Source organism: Zonotrichia albicollis, chromosome 5 (assembly GCF_047830755.1).
Source record: "Zonotrichia albicollis isolate bZonAlb1 chromosome 5, bZonAlb1.hap1, whole genome shotgun sequence".
Lineage (NCBI taxonomy): Eukaryota > Metazoa > Chordata > Aves > Passeriformes > Passerellidae > Zonotrichia > Zonotrichia albicollis.
Window position 1 is genome coordinate 34,249,791 of NC_133823.1, and position 17,487 is coordinate 34,267,277.

The window sequence follows — 17,487 nt, forward strand, 5'->3', positions numbered from 1 at the left end:
AAATAAAATTGTAGGCAGTCTATATGATTTTTCTTTTGCCCAGGAAGCATAAATTGCTTTTCTTTGGAGTCAGTATCTAGATCACACACTATTTTTGTTGTTTTTTCCATGGCCAATCCAAGAAGAGCATTTTTTTACTCCAGGTCATCTTCACACTACATAGCCTCCTCTGATTGTGGTATGTGCTGTTTAAAAAATGGGCTCTGCAGGCAGCAGTATGCTTGTGTCATTAAAAGGTACTGACAGTAGTGGGGGATGTGCAAGAAAAATCAAGCCTAAGTTGTAAATTCAAGCCATAAAGAGTCCTCTTTTATAGTTTCATCTGTCACAAACTGTCCCAGAGGTAAGAGTTGGTAGGAGTTAAAAGTATTTGTCTCCTTTTAGCAGCCCTTAAGGTGTCTTCTGGGGAAAGATTTTCTTTCTGTACCCCTACAATGTCATAAACATGTTACGATTCCCAGGAAGGCTGAGTAGCTGTTTCTGAAGCTATACAGAAAGTTTTAATAAGGGAGAACTACTTCAGAATTCGGAGTCAAGGAAATAGAGGGCCTGAAAAATAATTAAGAAAGGAGCAACACTTATTAAACTACTATAAAATTAAAAATTAATAGTATAATAAAATGTGAAATGAATAAGGATAAACGAATGAGAAAATAACTAAGCATGTGGAGTTCAACTGTTAATCCATGCAGAACGAAGAGTTATCTGCTGAAGATCCTTGATACTACTTTACATAGTAGTTAATGGTAGTCTGACTTTGTAAATCATTGATAATGCTAATAAATTATTTACTGTGGGCTCTCTTATGGATATAGAGAGGACTGTGGCTGAAAGACTATACAGCTTAATGAAATTACATGAATCTATTTACTTAAAATAAGAAACTTATGTTTGGTGAATAGAGAGTTTTTAAAGCTAAGTAAAATTGAACAGAGTTAAGCAAATCTGAATAAATATTTATTCTGCAGAATATGTGTCTTGGATCTGGGAAGTAAATTTTTCATATTCTGATTCCAACACATCTGTCAGTATGGATGTAGACTATACAATTCTGATTTTACCAGTGACTGATAGCCATCAAGCAGCCAGTCTAGTGACCAAAATATTGCCAGCTATGGAAATTCACTAACAGAATCCTGGGGCAATTGAACTATGATGATGTTCTGTCCTGGTTCTGTTCCTTTGCAACAACACTTCATTTTTCCTCTTGAAAAAACAGCTAGAGACAAGGCTTAGCATGAAATTAGAGAAAAAAACTGAGAGACAGCAGGCAAGGGGAAGGGGAGAGTAAGACTACTTCAGTGGCTAAGATATGCTCAACCTAAATGGCTGACTTAGATTTACATTTCTCAATACAATAGAGAGCTTATCCCACTTGTCTGTCTTCTGAAAAGCCATTTCTTAAGCACCTCAATTCCTCTATTCCCTATATCCTGACAGAGATCCTAAATTCAAGATGAGTTTGAAAATTGCGTTAGACAGAGGATTTCCTTCTTGGTGTTATTCTAAACCTCTACTGTGTTTCACATTTTTAGACATGTAAAAACCAGATTTTGTCATCTTATGTGGAAAAAATAACATTGTAAAAGCCAGCTGACACTCTTTTCTCTATAGAGATAAAAGTAATGATAGTTCTTTCTTCTCAAGACAAAAGTTAAAGACTCTGCCTCCAAAATGAAACATTAGGTGGACTCAAGAAATTGATTTTGTATAGATTGATGCAACATGGCTACTGTATCTCTAGCCTGTGACTGCTTTCTAAAGTTTAATACCTTGGATTCACAGGTTCTTACTAAATGGTTGTCACTGCCATGCTTTCAGTATTCCTGTCTACTCTCTGTACAAGGACAAATATTTACTCAAAACAAATATTTGTTGCAGGAGAACCCACACTGAGGATAGCTCATGACATATAATATATACTGCAAATATGGTCTTACTGCAGGCCATCTCAGACCTTCCCTTTGCTGAATTTTTTCAGCCCTTCCTTAATACTGATACTGGCTTTTGTCTCCTCCTGAACTGGGGAACTTCAGTGTGCTAGGTAGTGGAAAGCCAGCCCTTTAAAGACCTCTGCGTTAAAGGCCCAGACAGATAAAGCTTGATCCTTTATAAAGTATTATAAAGATAATTCATAAAGTATTGTCCTGAGACAAAATCATTCATCATGTAATTAATCAATGCTATTATTAAAGGCCCTGCATATATAAACCCTAATGTTTTATCTAGTACACAGGATGGAATCACCCTGGCAAAGGTCACTGCCTTTAGTGAGAGTGTGGCTATAGGCTCCAGGTGTATTCAGACAAAGTGGATTGGTGAAAAAAAAGATTTGTTTGAAGTTGTCAATGTTGAAATTCTGAGAACAATTTTATCTTCTAACTGAAAAAACCTCTTAGTTGAAAATCGACAGTCTTGGGAGAAAATAAACCGTATTGCCATAAGAGGGACCACATAGACCAACAACATTTTCCTTTTGCCTTTTGTTGAGTGTTTTCTTTTTTCTCTGCATCTGCTAAAATTAAGGTTGCAATTAACATCTCTTGGCAACAGCATGTTATGTTGCCAAGACTGCAGTCAGAATAGCAGATGATTTTAACAGAGAAGATAAAGGAGAGTGATATATATAAACTGACTTTTCCATGAGGCAATACTGTCCCCTTTACTTTCTCTCCTGTTTGAGTCATTATCAGGATCACCAGAAGAAAAGCAGTCCACTTGATTTGACCTTTTTCAGTAACGACATTTCCTATTTTATTCTTTCAAAAAAGTGACACTTTTGTTTGAGACCAACTCTGCTTTACTTATTATGAAATACAGCTAAATGCTTTCTGTTCCTCTGCCTTCCAGTGATGAAATTTTTTAAACAAAAAATATACTTCATAAATTATGTGTACGCAACACTTATTATTTCAAAAGATTTTTACCTATAAAACTGATTGCATCTAAGTAAACTTAGCTGAAATAATTTTCATACCTTTCTAAGAAGTCAGTATAATAAAAAAGCACTGGGTAAGTGTAGTCTCTAGAAACTTGCCAAATTGCACTTTAATGTAAATTGCAATTTGAGTATATTTTGTTGATAAAAGCTGCTTGTAAAAGTACTCATGTTTTCATCATCATAAAATAGATAAAACACCATATCTATCTTCATACAGCCAGAAAAGAAATTATGATTTTCCAGTGTCTAACACATAGAACTAGACAAATTTTCATTTGCATGGCACTTGTCTATGTATCTAAAGCCAAGATTCACTAAATGACTCTAGAAATGTACTACCATTCAGTCTTTGTTTCAAGTCCCAGTCTGTTGGTATAAGCAGTATATTGGGAGAAATCAGTGCTGAGGCTGTCACCTGTTTTGACTACATAGATACCTGGACAGGAGGGAAGTATCTTTACATAGCTTTTTCTGGAAAAAAATACTGAGGCAGGTGGTAAACTTGACATTGGTGTAAGGCTGATAATGACTGCAGTAAAAGAGTTGAAAATAAATATGGAAAAGAAAATTCATCTTGATAAATTTGCATTTGTGGTTCTCATGTCCCTCAGAAAGGAGAACTGAGCTGCATTGAGCAGGACGTTCACAGGCTGGAGAAGCCAGCAGACAAATGCACAGATGGGTGATGAGGACAGAGTAAACCCCTGCCCTGATACAGGCTGGGAGTGGACTGGCAGCAGGTCTCCCAGGCTTGGGAGCCTGAGAGATATCAAGCTGAACAGAAGTCTTGTGATGTGAAAGACTTGTCATGTGCTGCACTGAGTTAGCCAGGACAGAGAGGGGAGAAGTATAAACTAAAGAGACATCTAGATGTAATGTTTCCACTTCAGGACAGATGATGAATTTTCATTCAATGAATCTTTCAAGTAGAATGCTCAAATTTTGAGCAGTGCAGGGTTGACAATTGTAGCCTCTTTGTCCTTGAGAAAAGTGCCTTGTTGGAGTCAGACAGTGCCATTTCGTGTGCCTAGGGATAGTCACATCCTCAGCCTGCCATAGGCTCTGATTTACAAAGTGTTTATAATTTCTGCTTTTTCAGTGAAGGAATGAGCAGCTTCAGAGATTTCACACCCATAGACTATCTCCTGGGTAAAAAGTACAAACTTCCTTTTGGAGAAATGCTCTAGGAAAAAAAAAAACAAACAACTGAGGGAGTTAAAAAGTCCTGTCTTAAAAAGCATTCCTATAGTCCCAGAAAGAGTGGTTTAGGTGTTTGTCAACACAAGCAAGGTTTTAAGTTGTTGTCAGAGTAAGACACTGAAGTTATGTCTTCTTTAATTACTGTCATCCAGCTGGCAACAAGATGGCTGAATATAAGGCGCTATGTTGGTTGAAGGTGAGACTTAGAAGGGCCACAATCTACAGGTGTTAAGCACCTTTTTTGATGGTGGGGAACAAATGGGATCATGAGAAAGAATTGTGTTTGGGATGTGCGTATTAGGAAGTCAGATGGGAAGTGTGGAGCTAAGGAAACATGCTGCTCATCCAGACTGCAATTATCAGAAATGGTTACACACAGAATCTATCAGATCTGGTGGTGAGTGCTGCTATCACAGCTCTGCCGTTTCCAGGACCACTACATCCAATTCTTCGATGCAAAAGGCATTATTAGACCTATGACAGCTCTGAGCAGCATCACTCAAATGTGGGTGTAAAGCATTATCCATGATGCAGGAGTAAAGCCAAGACTCATTTGTGTCTCTTAGCCAATGCCATTATATATCAATTCATGCTAACGTATATTGGGCTTTTTGCAGATGTGTTTGAAATAACATTTAAGTGTTGCATAACAGCCCAGGGAAGCAATTAATGTCACATAGGAATGTGGCAAAGCAAGACTATCCTTGTAATGTAAATGGTTCATGTGTGATTTTTCTGGTTGTTATGATTCTACTTCACTTTCCAAATTGGTCACTGCGGATATGCCTGTGGATGCAAAACATGAAAATTGTCAGAAATATTGCTGTGTCACTTCAGAACAGAAGATTTGATGAACCATTTTGCTGTACTGTTGCTGAAACTGGTTTGTCTCTATATTTAGACATATATTTAGTTTATTTTTTGAACTCTGGTTACAGTGAACCATTTTCAATTGAGCATGAAACACTGATGGGACATACACTGAAGCTTCACACTAATTTGCTTTACAGGGAGAATTTTGGTATTTTTTTATGTTTTACAGGATGTCTCAGAAGAGCTTTCTATTCTGTGTTGTTACTAAATTTAATTTGAAAACTCTTCTTTGGTCACTTACTGCATACCAGCTGCAGTTGCTTAGCATTATTTTAAGAATTCATTTTATCTAATCTGTCACAGGCCAGAGAAACAAACTTCACATCATGTTGTAAAAACTGCTTTTTGTAAATTTTGGTTCTTGTGGAGTATCCTAAGGTCATATCTGCCTGCAGTATCCCATTGCAGAAGCCTTAACAAAGCACAGTACTGATCATATATCCAAGTGACACAGTGAAAATAGTTGTTAATATAATGTTGATGGGGTTTTAGCCTACAAATGGTAGTTAATAATATTGGTTGTAACAAAGAAAGAAAAGGAATTCTTATTCTCCTAGAAACCAAACTCCTCTAATCTGATTAAATTTGCTTCATACTGAAGATTTGAATTAAAAAAATAGTTTGAACAAAATACTGTTATTTCGAAGAGGAGACTCTCACAATAAATGTAGTCCTTTTTGGGTAAAACTACCTTTTCTTTCTGATTTCCTCTGACAAAGTTCTGTACCTGTAATTTTAGTGCTGTAACTCAGAGCAGGTCACTCGACTGCTTCCTCTGGTGAGGACATACCTTTCCACCTGCTGCTCAGCATCAGCATCATATTTTTTTCCCCTGCCCATCACAGGCAGGTCCCACAGCTGTGAAATTGCTTTATTTTTTGCTGACATCTTTTAACATTCCCATCCTCTGACTGCATCCAGGCTTCCAAGGTTTCTGTGTTATCAAATGCCTTGATTTTTTTTGTGGACAAGTTAAATGTTCAAATTACTTTCTCAGTACAGGCATGAGCTTCATCTTTCCAGACCTGTGGGTTGCACTCACATATTAGAGCGTGTTTGGCCACAGAAATGCAGTTTGGCCAAAGCAATACAGAATACAACAGGCTGCTGATTGGCCACACTGTCCTCCAGACTTATTGCAGTAAACCCCTCCTCTCACCTAAATGAGACAGAATTGCAGACACAAGCACACTTGTAGCCACATCTTCAGAATCATGAGACTCACATGCAGTTAATGACAGCTGTTGCTCCTGCTTCTGTACTCAGCTTAGGGCCACAGTGAAAAACAGTACATATAACTTGAACCCACATAACCTAACATAAAGTACCTAGGCATAGCATATTTTCCTATTTTTCCTTAGATAAAAATTGATACCAAATTAATAGGCTTGAAATGTAGGTTGTGAAGAAAAATGTAGTGCCTTCAAAATATTGAAAACAATGAAATTTTAGTCAAAATCACAAGGTTTAAACTCAGATGATTATAATGTAAGTTCTCAGACAAATGAGTAAGAGTTCAACTCAGCTTTGCACGGAGAGTTCAGAAATCATTGGAAATTCTGAGATTTCAAACCAGGTTTCCATTCAGTATGAGGCTAAGCATCACAGCAATGTCTTAATTTCTCAGAGATTTTTGATGCATCATGTTATGCAAATGAACTTTAGAAAAAAGAGAAGAATACTCTATACCATGATGTCTCATTAGTTAATATCATAAACAGGGTATAGAATGCAATTACAGACCCTCATTAAAATTGCACAAAAACAGGAGAATCCTAAAAAGAAGGGCTAAATTGCTTGTATATCTCAAAGGAGACAAGAAAATACTGAAAATAAAACCTTCTTATTTTCATAAGGATTATAGTAGAAAGGCAAAAAGGAATAATATCATTAACAAAGAAATGTCTGAGTGAAAAAATTACTCTGCTATAGGACATGTATCACAAATTTTAGAAGGTTTTCAAGTATCATCCAGATATTAGTATTTGTACTAAAAAAGTGCATATTAAGTATTTCCAATTTATTTTAGAGAAAAATTCAAAATATCTCTATCAGTATCTTCCTCCTCTAAATGGAAATTGAGAGAACCTTCCTTTCTCTTAGGGCAGCACTGCAGTTGTGATAAAACTCAGTGCTGGAAAGCACTCCTCCTTAATTTTGATCATAGCAGGACTTTCCTTATAAACACCACTTATTCAATTTTTCTCTCCCTGACATTTCAGCAGAATCCAAATGAATCATTCTAATCTTAAATTTTAAGACATGTTTAATCTACTGGAGAGTAAAAATTAAAAGATATATGGATTAGAATGAAGGAGTTTTAGCTTCTTTTTTTAAAGAGAATACACAAACTGTGCATTCTTAGGTTTTGCTCTTCAGGATTATTGTGCTTGTGATTGTTCAGTAATTAAAATAGTTTTTCATAATTAAAACTAAAAACATAATAGCTATATTATTTATGTTAATCCCCTCTTTTTATCAAATAATCACAGAGATGAGCTAAATATCTCAGTTCAACAAAGGCCTCAATTCAGTATCATAGAATTAGAGAATTATAGAATGACTTGAGTTGAGACAGACTAAAGATCATCTATCTCCAAACCCCCTGCCATGGGCAGGGACGGCTTTCACTAGACCAGATTGCTCAGAGCCTCATCCAACCTGGCCTTGAACACTTTCAGGGATGAGGCCTGAACAGAGAAGCCACAACTTCTCTGGGCACCCTGTTCCAGTGCCTCCCTGCCCTCACAATAAAGAATTTCTTCCTGATAGCAACACCTACTCTCTTTCAGTTTGAATCCATTCACCCTTGTCCTGTCGCTGCATGCTCATGAATAGTTTGTACACTTGGCCATTGCACACCAAGAATCCTTTCAGCTCATTCACATTGCCCCCTTGCTCTATGAACTAGGGCAGGGATAACTTGGCTTGGCAGCCCTGTGTCCCTTTTTCCTGACTGAGCCAGGCCGTGATTAGTGCACTGCATGGATTTCAGTAGTTCTTCAGATCCCACATTGTAAATATGGTCACAGCACCTACTGAACAAGTAAAGTCCCTGAATGAACAGTTTCTGAATTATTTCAACTCTATATTTTCTTAAGGTTCCTAAAATTAAAGTTTGTTCAGTCTTCAGTCTTTCAGTTTATTTGCCAGTTATTAAAGCTGCATCACCTTGCACAAAGCACCTGTATATTTTAACCCTCTTCTGATTTCTGTGAGAACATTTAAAATATACCCCAACTGTGACATTTATTATAAAAAAAAATGTTAAATATCTTTTCAGTTGTAATCACTTTATTACCTGTGTTGTAATGCTTGGTGCAGTAACATAAATCCTTTTCTTCTTTCAGCAGAAACTGTGGCAGAGTGAGACCTTCTGCTACTTGAACCGCTCCCTTTTCTTGCCACTCAAAAATGAGATCATTCATTGTGTATCCAACTAAAATGAAGAAAAAACCCAAATAAACTCTAAGTCTGCTGCAAGCTTTGAAAAGCAGTCACATATCAAATGAAAATATTTTAATAAATGTTATACAAAGGAGGTAATACACAGAGTCTGCTTGTACCTGTTAATCACAAATTTTTATCTGCCATTTTAGACCACATTGAATTGGAAGAGATAAAACAGATGTCTTATGAAACTCTTTTAAATCCTTATAATTATATGGTCTATTAATGGATTCAACAAAAGCATTTAAATTAGCTAAACATCCAAATATCTTTGGTGCTTGGGAATATCTTTTTCTCCTCAACCCATGAAGGATAAAATAGTCATTCAAATCTCTTCCTCCTTGAGGTGAAATGTGGATTGTCAAAGTTATGCTTATGGATTTATGTCAGTTTGAATGGTTAAGTGCAAATTGTTCAAAGACAACAATGAATTCAAAATTCTGCAGTAGTATTAGATGAATTGAAAAATTACTTTTCTCTCAAACTGGAACAAGACATGGGAAAGCAATTGATTATAATCTTCTCATATTAACTGAGTGTGACATATAATGATACTAATAAGCATTCAGCTTTAATATTCAGACTCCTGCACTTATCCATACCTCATGCATGTGTATAAGATTAGCTATAACAGCAAAAGACTAAGACTAATCAAGGCCCAGTCTTTGCAACAGACAAGTATACTTTTTCCTTCTATTTCCCTCTCTCAGATAAATGTTCACATGGGATATCATTGGGGAAAATATCCCTATTTCTTCTGAATATGTGATCTGTTAACTTTCCCAGGCATTTCATTCAAATTTTATTTCTAAATAAGAAAAGGCTTCATATTTTCATTCCATTTTAAAGCACATGTACTAGAAGGAACCAGAAGGTAAAAGAATTTTTTCATCTGATTTATATAGCTTTCAGTTTCATTGCAATATTTCCTTTCTGCTTTTGTCCAATATTAATAAGCTGTTGAAAATAATCTGTTGAGAACAAGAAATTCTTTTAAAATTTCAGTAACAAATTACTGTTTAAAGTATATTGTTCAGAACCTTCTAAGAATAACTGTCTGGACAAAATTACTGACATTTTGATTTTCAGCAAAAAAAGAACCTCTTTGCTGTGTGGGCACAAATCTTACTCCATTATATTCAATGACTTTGTTACTCTTTTGATACACCTATAAATGGCATTCAGTGACCTGATCTGCTGACCTCAAAACTGAGATAATTTCCTCTTTTCTGATCTATGTTGAATGAAACTAGGAGCTAAGAATTAGTGTTTATAAATGAAAAAAATATCTTCAGCACTTCTTCTTCCTTCTAAGCTCTTGATGTTTCTTTTGGGGAGAATCTTTATGCAGTGCATTCACAGGAACTCAGCCTGACTGTTGATTTACTCAGCACATTTTTTAGGCTGGATAAATATGATAAAAATGAGACCACCATAACTTTTTAAATAAGTAATTAAGTTCAGACATTGCTCAAGCCACTACAAGCATATATCAATAAAATTCTTGCTTTTTTATCAATTGCGTAATATTCCATAACACAGTTAAAATTCACTATTAATTGCCATAAACTGTGAAAAATCAGAAGTGTATATCTTATCAAACTTTGCATGAATTCAGACAAAAGCAGTTGTGTGTAAAGCAGATTACCACTTGAAGCATATAGATTATGGCCAGAAGTGATATTCCCTGAGTAAAACTCATTGAACTGGCAAGAAACAACTGCAGTGTCAAAATTTATTTTTCTAAATCAGGTTCATTCATCTCTAATGCATGCTTTTAATTTTTATTTTCTACTCTGACCACTAATTCTTCTATAATGCCATATAATACAAATAATAGCAGCATGTTGAAAATGCTGCTGTAGTAATTAGTTTTTGTAATGTTTACATTTTAAATGCCCAAATACAGTGTTAGCATTCAAAACTGTAACTTCAGTTTTGTAACTCAAGGTCCTAGGCATAAATTAAAAGTGTCTTAAAATATAGAGAACTTAATGGAGATGTGAGTTTCTGTTATACCAATTAAATTTAAAATAATAGAATGTTTCCACTAGTATGTTAAATTAAATCAGATTGAATGAAATCAAAAGTAAATTTATTTTTTCAATTAATTTTATGAAGAGGACCTGCTGAATAGTACACTGCTTAACACTCAGAATGCTCATGGTACAGTGCATAAGGGGAAAAAGACATTTTCATAGAAATCACTCCTTAAAACAACCAGCTTGGTAACAAACAGTGTAGTATTTATACTATTAGAGTTTAGTTGTGTGGTGCTATGTATGCAATGAGCCTAAAATACAGTCTCCTGGCACACTAATTTTGAGACCTCTGCTGATTAATTGTAATAACTGTCCCTGTCCTGTTCTAGAAATAATAAACCTGAAGTCCACCTGAGCTTTTGTTTCTTGCCTACTTGCTACCTGATTAACAAATGTGCATTATCTTTAACACAATTTAAAAAAAATATCATTCAGTAATATAAATTTAATTAAAAGTCTAAATGCCTGTTGCTAATACTGGTCTGCTTTTGAAGATTAGAAATACACTGTGTGTATTTTCCAGATGGTCTATGAGATAAAAAATATGGGAAGTTGTGTTCCATTACATGGTTATCACTGTGCAAATGGAGCAGTAAAGTGTGTCTTGAAATATGAGGGCTTTATTCTGAATGATGTGTGGCTACCTGTACAAACTTGTGCTATATGTGTCATTTATATTGTTAGAGATATTATGCAACTTGTAGGAACTACACTGAAATATGTAGCAGTTATAAAGAAAAAGAGATTTCTCTTTAGGGCCTATAAGAGATTGACTGCAACCCAAAATGATAGTTAGCCTCTCAAACCAGAAGCTTTTCTTTTTTGACTATGAGGTGGTGTTGGTGACTATTATAGATTGCTACCAGATGTTTTTATTACCAGTGGCTGGGAAGTACAATGTTTATCCACTAGGGAGTTCCTAGTGGATAAATTTTATTGTTGAAAAAAGGACAGTCAGTTACTAGATTAGGTAGTACATGAGGGTGCAGCTCACTTGTGCAAAAGTGAAATTTTTATTCTACATGAAATTCTGAAAGCAATGGAGGCTATAATCTAGCATGGTCTTCAGGACCAGCCCAACCTAAACTAAACCAAGTAGACTAGTAAAGGTTTCTATCACTGAAACCCAGTGCACCAGGGTTTGGGTTTGCAGGGCATGAAAGAATGAAGGCTGGGAAGGGAAGAAGAGTTGTTAAATTGTGTTTTAAAGGACAAACACCAGCTTCTGTGGCTGAAGAGGAGGGCAGTTAGCAATGTATTTCATTTTGTCTGGCTACTGTGCAGTACTCACTCTTACTTGATTCTATAAAGGTATTACTAATTATACAAAATCTAAATGGCATCCTCATGGAACTCCAAAGAAAGGATAGAAAAAACAACCTTGTTATGTTTGAAAAGTGATGCTCAGGAGTTATAGGGCAGGTTAGATCACATTAATACTCTATGAACCCAAAGTCTGAGGTCTTGCACATTTAAAATTCAAAAGCAGGCAGTAAATTATTGGTAATTATACGAAAAAGACATCATCCCAGGAGGAGAACGTTTCCAGGGAGAGTATTTCTCAGGAAAACTCAAGAACTGTGTGAATGCATGACACTGTAGCCTTTGTGCACAATTCTCTTAAAGAGACAAGTAATTTTCAGGAGCCTGAAGTCATTCCAGGTAATTAGCTAATGAAGCATATAATAGCAGACTAAGAGCTCTGCCTGAGAAGAATATGACAAACTAGGGAACATTTATAATTTACTAGAAGGGAAGAAGGCCTGAAACAATTGGGAAACTTGGGTTTGGTCTGCAGAAATATTATTTTAGAAAACTATGTTTTCTGAAACAGGTGATAAGTGCGACAAAATGCAAGTAAAATTCTGTCACACTAACAGAGGGAGAAGGTGGAAGAGACAGGGCATTGATGAAAAGTAGTTCTCAGGACTTGTGTTTGGAATAGTTGATGAAAGATTTTGAATAACTGGACATCAAATAAAATTGAATTTAGTTCATGTAATCCATAAAAAAACTGGCAGATGGTTGACAAGACAGACATAGTAACTTTAGCCTTTAGACAACACAGAAAGTTGTTTAGCTAGAGTGAAAATTTTCAGCATTTTCAATTACAGGTTCCAGAAAAATTTCAGGAAAAAACAATGTGATCCTACTCAAATATTTCTAAGTATAAAGGGCATCTAAAATGTCTTGAAAGAAAAACCAAACTTTTCTCTTGGTCTGACTCATCTTTCCCAGAAAAAAGTATCTTTTCAGAAACAGTGTTGACAAGTTGTTTTCAACACTCATATGAGATTCCTGAAAGAAAGAATTAGACTGTATCTTTGTATTTTTTGCGCTACCATTAATAACAAATATCAACTTTTCATTCATTCAATTTTGAAAGTATAGGAATAAAGCTTGCCTTAAATACATAGAGTCCCATTTAACCCACATCAGTCCACATTACTCTATAGAACTTACTGGAACCAAGATGTTTATATCAGTTGCATGCTAAAAGTAGGAAGATTTTATTTTAGCTAATTCAGTATCAGTGGTAGGCGTTAAAAGCCCATTGTCTCATAGACAAAACAGTGAATAATGAACAAGTTTGGTTTGAAGCTTGGTTGAAGTGTTAAATTGTTAAATCTCTTCTCCTGCTTCCAAGGACTCCAAGGACTATACCATTACAGAAATATGTTATTCAAGGCAAGCAGCTCCCCTGTACCTTTAGAGACTCCTCACCTTTGAACTGTCATTGTTTTGGCAATTCCAACATAATTCCTTTATCATATCTGCTGACACAGTTTTATTTGCTTTATTTGCTTTTATTTGCATCCTCCTTTAGCACACCTTTCCAAGCCATGAGCAAACTTCTGATCCAGCTGAATAATAATATATCCAGTAAATTTTTCTATTCATTCTTTTTCATTACAGGAAGGCTGTGCTTCCCCTGTGTAATTTTAAAATACCTACAGGTGTATTAAAACCCAACTCTTTTCCTCATGTTCAATAAACAGACACATGTTCAGCATGTGAAAGAACTGAGCAGAGCATCTGGCTTTTTTGCAAAAGAGTTTAGTTCAACTACATTTTTTTTTAAATCTCAGTGATTTATCTAAATTCCATTCTCATTTCTTTAATTTTTACTAAGGTACAGGTCCAAACCCATCAGTTCTTTAGGTCTCCAATTGAAGCAAGAACTAGAGTAATGTTGACTAGGGTTATTCCACTGCTCTTCCGTTGGGCATCCCATCAGTTTGCCTCCAGGACAGGCTGCCTGCACATTGCTGCTCCTAAGAGCATGACAGACATTTGAATTGTGCCGTAAATTCCCAGCAATGTAGCAGGGGGAAGATATGACAGAGCTAAGGAATCTGCCTTTGGCTTGAGGTTAGAACAAATTCTTCTACATTATGCACTAAATATATTAGCTTCAGAAATGAGCTGTGATTAGTTTTAAGGCTTAATTTTTGTTGGAACTCCAAGAAGGCAGGATTTTATTTAATGTACTTCTGAGCTGCTTTGAAAAGTGTCTGCCCCTTGCACTGCCCTCTAAGTCATTCTGAAGGAATCTCTCCCTGAGGAGTTATAGGGTTATTCTTCTTAGCCTGAATTTGGAAAAAAATAACATTTCAGCTCAGCACTCTAGCACATCTCTCAAACCTACTATTCTTGCTGAAGTCTATAGGTGTTCAGCTATCATTTTTGTTCTAGTTTCTGCATGTCAGCAGCAGTTGTGCAGTTCCTACTGCCCTTTTATCCTGCATTGGTCAGGAGCTGATGACAACAACTATGCTGATCTTTGTTGTGGTGTCTCTTGTCTCGCTTCAGATAGACACAATAGTTTGAGTCACCCATCTGCAGAATAAAAATCACTGCCTCAGCAGCTGATAATTTTTGTGCTGCTGAAATGGAAAGGAGAGAAGCAGTATGATTCCACACCTTCTGGCACAGACAGGCATTGGCCTAGCGTGTCCATAATTTCTGTTGTTCAGGTAGAGACCTGAGAATTCCCTGGCAGATAAGAAATATGCTCCAGTTATTTTATCTTTCCTATCTTGTCTTTGTGCTGTTGTGGGAAAAGGAAAAATGTGCACATTACACTTTTCTGTAATGCATTAACTTGTACTGCTGCAGCCTGCATACCCATCTTTCCACTTGTACGATCTCCAAATTAGAGACTGGGGGGAAAGAAATTGTGCAAATAATAATGTAGTACAGAGGGAATTTTCTTTAACAATCCAGAAGACAGGAGCATGATTGCTTAGAAAGACTGAAAAGCCCCCATAAATCAGAAGGGGGGAAAAAAGGGTCACTGTTTAATTTAAAAATCAACATCAAATTAAAATTATGAGGTAAGAAAGTGTTCTATACCTTACCTATGCTGCTTTTCATAATCTTTTTTATTTTGTAACTTAGTATTTTCAATATTCTTTGAAAATTCAGGGATATTAAATGTCACATAAAATTATAATTATAATTTATGAGTAAAGGAATGCTGCGAGGTAAAAGAGAGACTTAAAAAAGAAAGACAACAAGCTCTAGCATATGAAAGAAAAACATTTCTTTCTGGGGAGAAAGGCCACAGAAATAAATACATATCTGGTTGACATTTCTTTGTATCTTATTCAAGCAGAATAAAACTAAAATTATCCCACATGCCTATAGGCTGCCCTGGTGTAGGGCATAGAATTGTAGAAGGGATTATTTCATATGTGCATTTTCAGTTGTTCCCTTTCTAAGATAAAAAAGCAGCTATTCTAGCTGCTGAGAAATCATTTGGTAAAATAAATCCTTTAAAAATAGAAGACATTTCTACTGAAATATTTTTCAGACACTTCATGATCTAATGAAGTACTTTTACCAGGGGCAAATCCAGCTGCTCAGACTGACCTTGGAGGAAACGTTACATGAGCCAGATAAAAATAAAGATATCATTTGGGAATAAAAGCTATACAGGATTTTTTCTCTCAGACTTTTCTGTGATGGAGAAACCATATCAATACTGAAGGAAAGTATCTAATACTAAAAGAAATTACTACTTAAAGGAGAAACAAAACCCATAATCTGTCTGTTATAATTGTCAGTCTTTGCAACCCAGTGGTAACCTGAGTAAAGATAGGTGATTGATTCTAATTTTCTCAGTGACACATTCTGAAGCAAGTCTTGCAAGATCAGACACATTTTACAGAAACTGTGAGACAAATGGGCATTGTAAATTCATAATGTACAATGTCCTACACAACTTGGAAAAAACAGCAGTGATCACCACTTCAAAAAGAAACATCTGGAAGCACAGCTACTGCTGTTTTGCTCCTGCAAACCAGGCTATAACATAGCGTGGTGGTCAGATCATTCACTCAGGACATGAGAGGACTGTGTTTTCTGTTTTGAAACCAAATGTCTTCTACTTCCCCGGACAAGGCATTAACCACTAGGGTTACTGCTTTGATCCCCCTGTTTACATTGTCTCACTGTGCACCAAAAATGCAAGGCAGACAGCCAGAGCAGAGTATGACACTGTGGCCTAGAAATTAGAGATGCTTGGATGGAATCACGCTCTCAGGGTTATGTCAGTTCTTACCTCGGGAGATTTGATGTGAAGGCTGGGAAAATGCCAAATGCATCATCCTCCTTTTATCTTCTATAATTTTAAATAGAACTAGATGTCTTTTCTTAGCCAGAGAGTCTGGAATTTGAGTGTTTCTGCTCATCCTTTCCTAAGTTTTGGAAATTGATGAGAGTTCACTCTCATATAAACTACTTTTTTTTTGTTTTTTTTTTTTTTTTTACCTGATCACTCTTCTTCCTGGCATGTAGATATTTTTTGTAACACTTTTAAGTTGTTTATCTCTTTTCCTGTCCTTCCTGTACAGAGAAACTGGCTATGGACAGGTGAATTCCTGCTCTCAAAAGTCTAGGATCTTGGAACTTAGGTCAAAATGTAACTGTTTTGGATCTGTACCAAAATAATCTCAGGGAACTGCTGCCTTGGTCTTGCAAACCTAACTGGTTATTCTGCTATCAGACATGTAAGCATATCCAGAGCTCCCACATGCTGCAACATTTTCTGCCTCAGGCCATCATTTTTTCCCATAGTCTGTTTTTTGATGTCTGAAGTTACAGGTAAAATAGAATTAGACAGGACAATATGGGAAAAGCTTTATAGCTTGCAACTTCCTTATGAAATCAAATTTGATCTTTCTTCGTGAATAAAGAATTTGAAGCACTCATCTGTATTTTCTTCAGCTCTTCTTTTGTGAGAACCTCTCCTTACCGTGTGAATGTGCAGCTGGGAATTTATGCCCACTGAACTCAATGATTAAAAACAAGACTTCAGTGAAAAATGTTCTGCTGGAAAATACAGTAGAACATCCACAGTGCCATTCAACTAATAAATGTTGGTTCCCTGTGGTGTAGTTTGTGGGAACTGTGGCCTCCTGCAAGGTTTCTCTAAAGCAAACCAGATGCCTGCTTGTTCAAGAATGCTCAGTTGTTGTGTGACCTGTCCTCACAACAGCTGAAAGAGAGGAAAAATGCAGCTGAGTTTATGAAGCTGTTAAAGCAAAAGCTTCAAAACTTCTCAAAGCATTTTTAATGATGCATTTTGCTTGCTCAGTCAAACACTATGATACTTCCTCTTTGAAGCATAATTGTATTTAGTGAGTAGACCTGCCATCTGCATGTACTCTGATGCAACTGCCTCCTGGTTAGTAACCTTTTGTTTAGTCACATTAATTATACAGGTTATCAGTAGGATTGTCTGCTCAGGTTGGCTGTGGAGTTTTGCTCAAATCCTGGGTATATAATATTGTCCTAAATTCCTTGACATTTGCAGCAAATAATTATCTCTCCATTTTAGTCAAGAAAATTTCTGCTGTCAGATTCAGCTGTTGCCCTCATATTGAAAGGCTGCTTCATAATGTTACCATCTGTTCATTGTAATAAAAGATAGATCTGGCTTTTGTACTCACCCTGCAATAGCCTATAAATAGCACA

At 36.0% G+C, this 17,487-nt stretch overlaps 1 protein-coding gene across 4 annotated transcripts in view; it reads right to left on the reverse strand.

The window, feature by feature from the left end:
- GLRA3 (glycine receptor alpha 3) overlaps positions 1 to 17,487 on the reverse strand; it is an 83,058-nt gene that overhangs the window by 17,542 nt on the left and 48,029 nt on the right. For all 4 annotated transcript variants that reach the window (XR_012580456.1, XM_014264901.3, XM_014264902.3 and 1 more), the window contains exon 6: positions 8,316 to 8,453. Coding sequence is in view for 3 of the 4 variants with exons in the window: in XM_014264901.3 (XP_014120376.2) it covers positions 8,316 to 8,453 (138 nt within the window). In the remaining variant the exon portion in view is untranslated. The remainder of the gene's footprint in view (positions 1 to 8,315; positions 8,454 to 17,487) is intronic.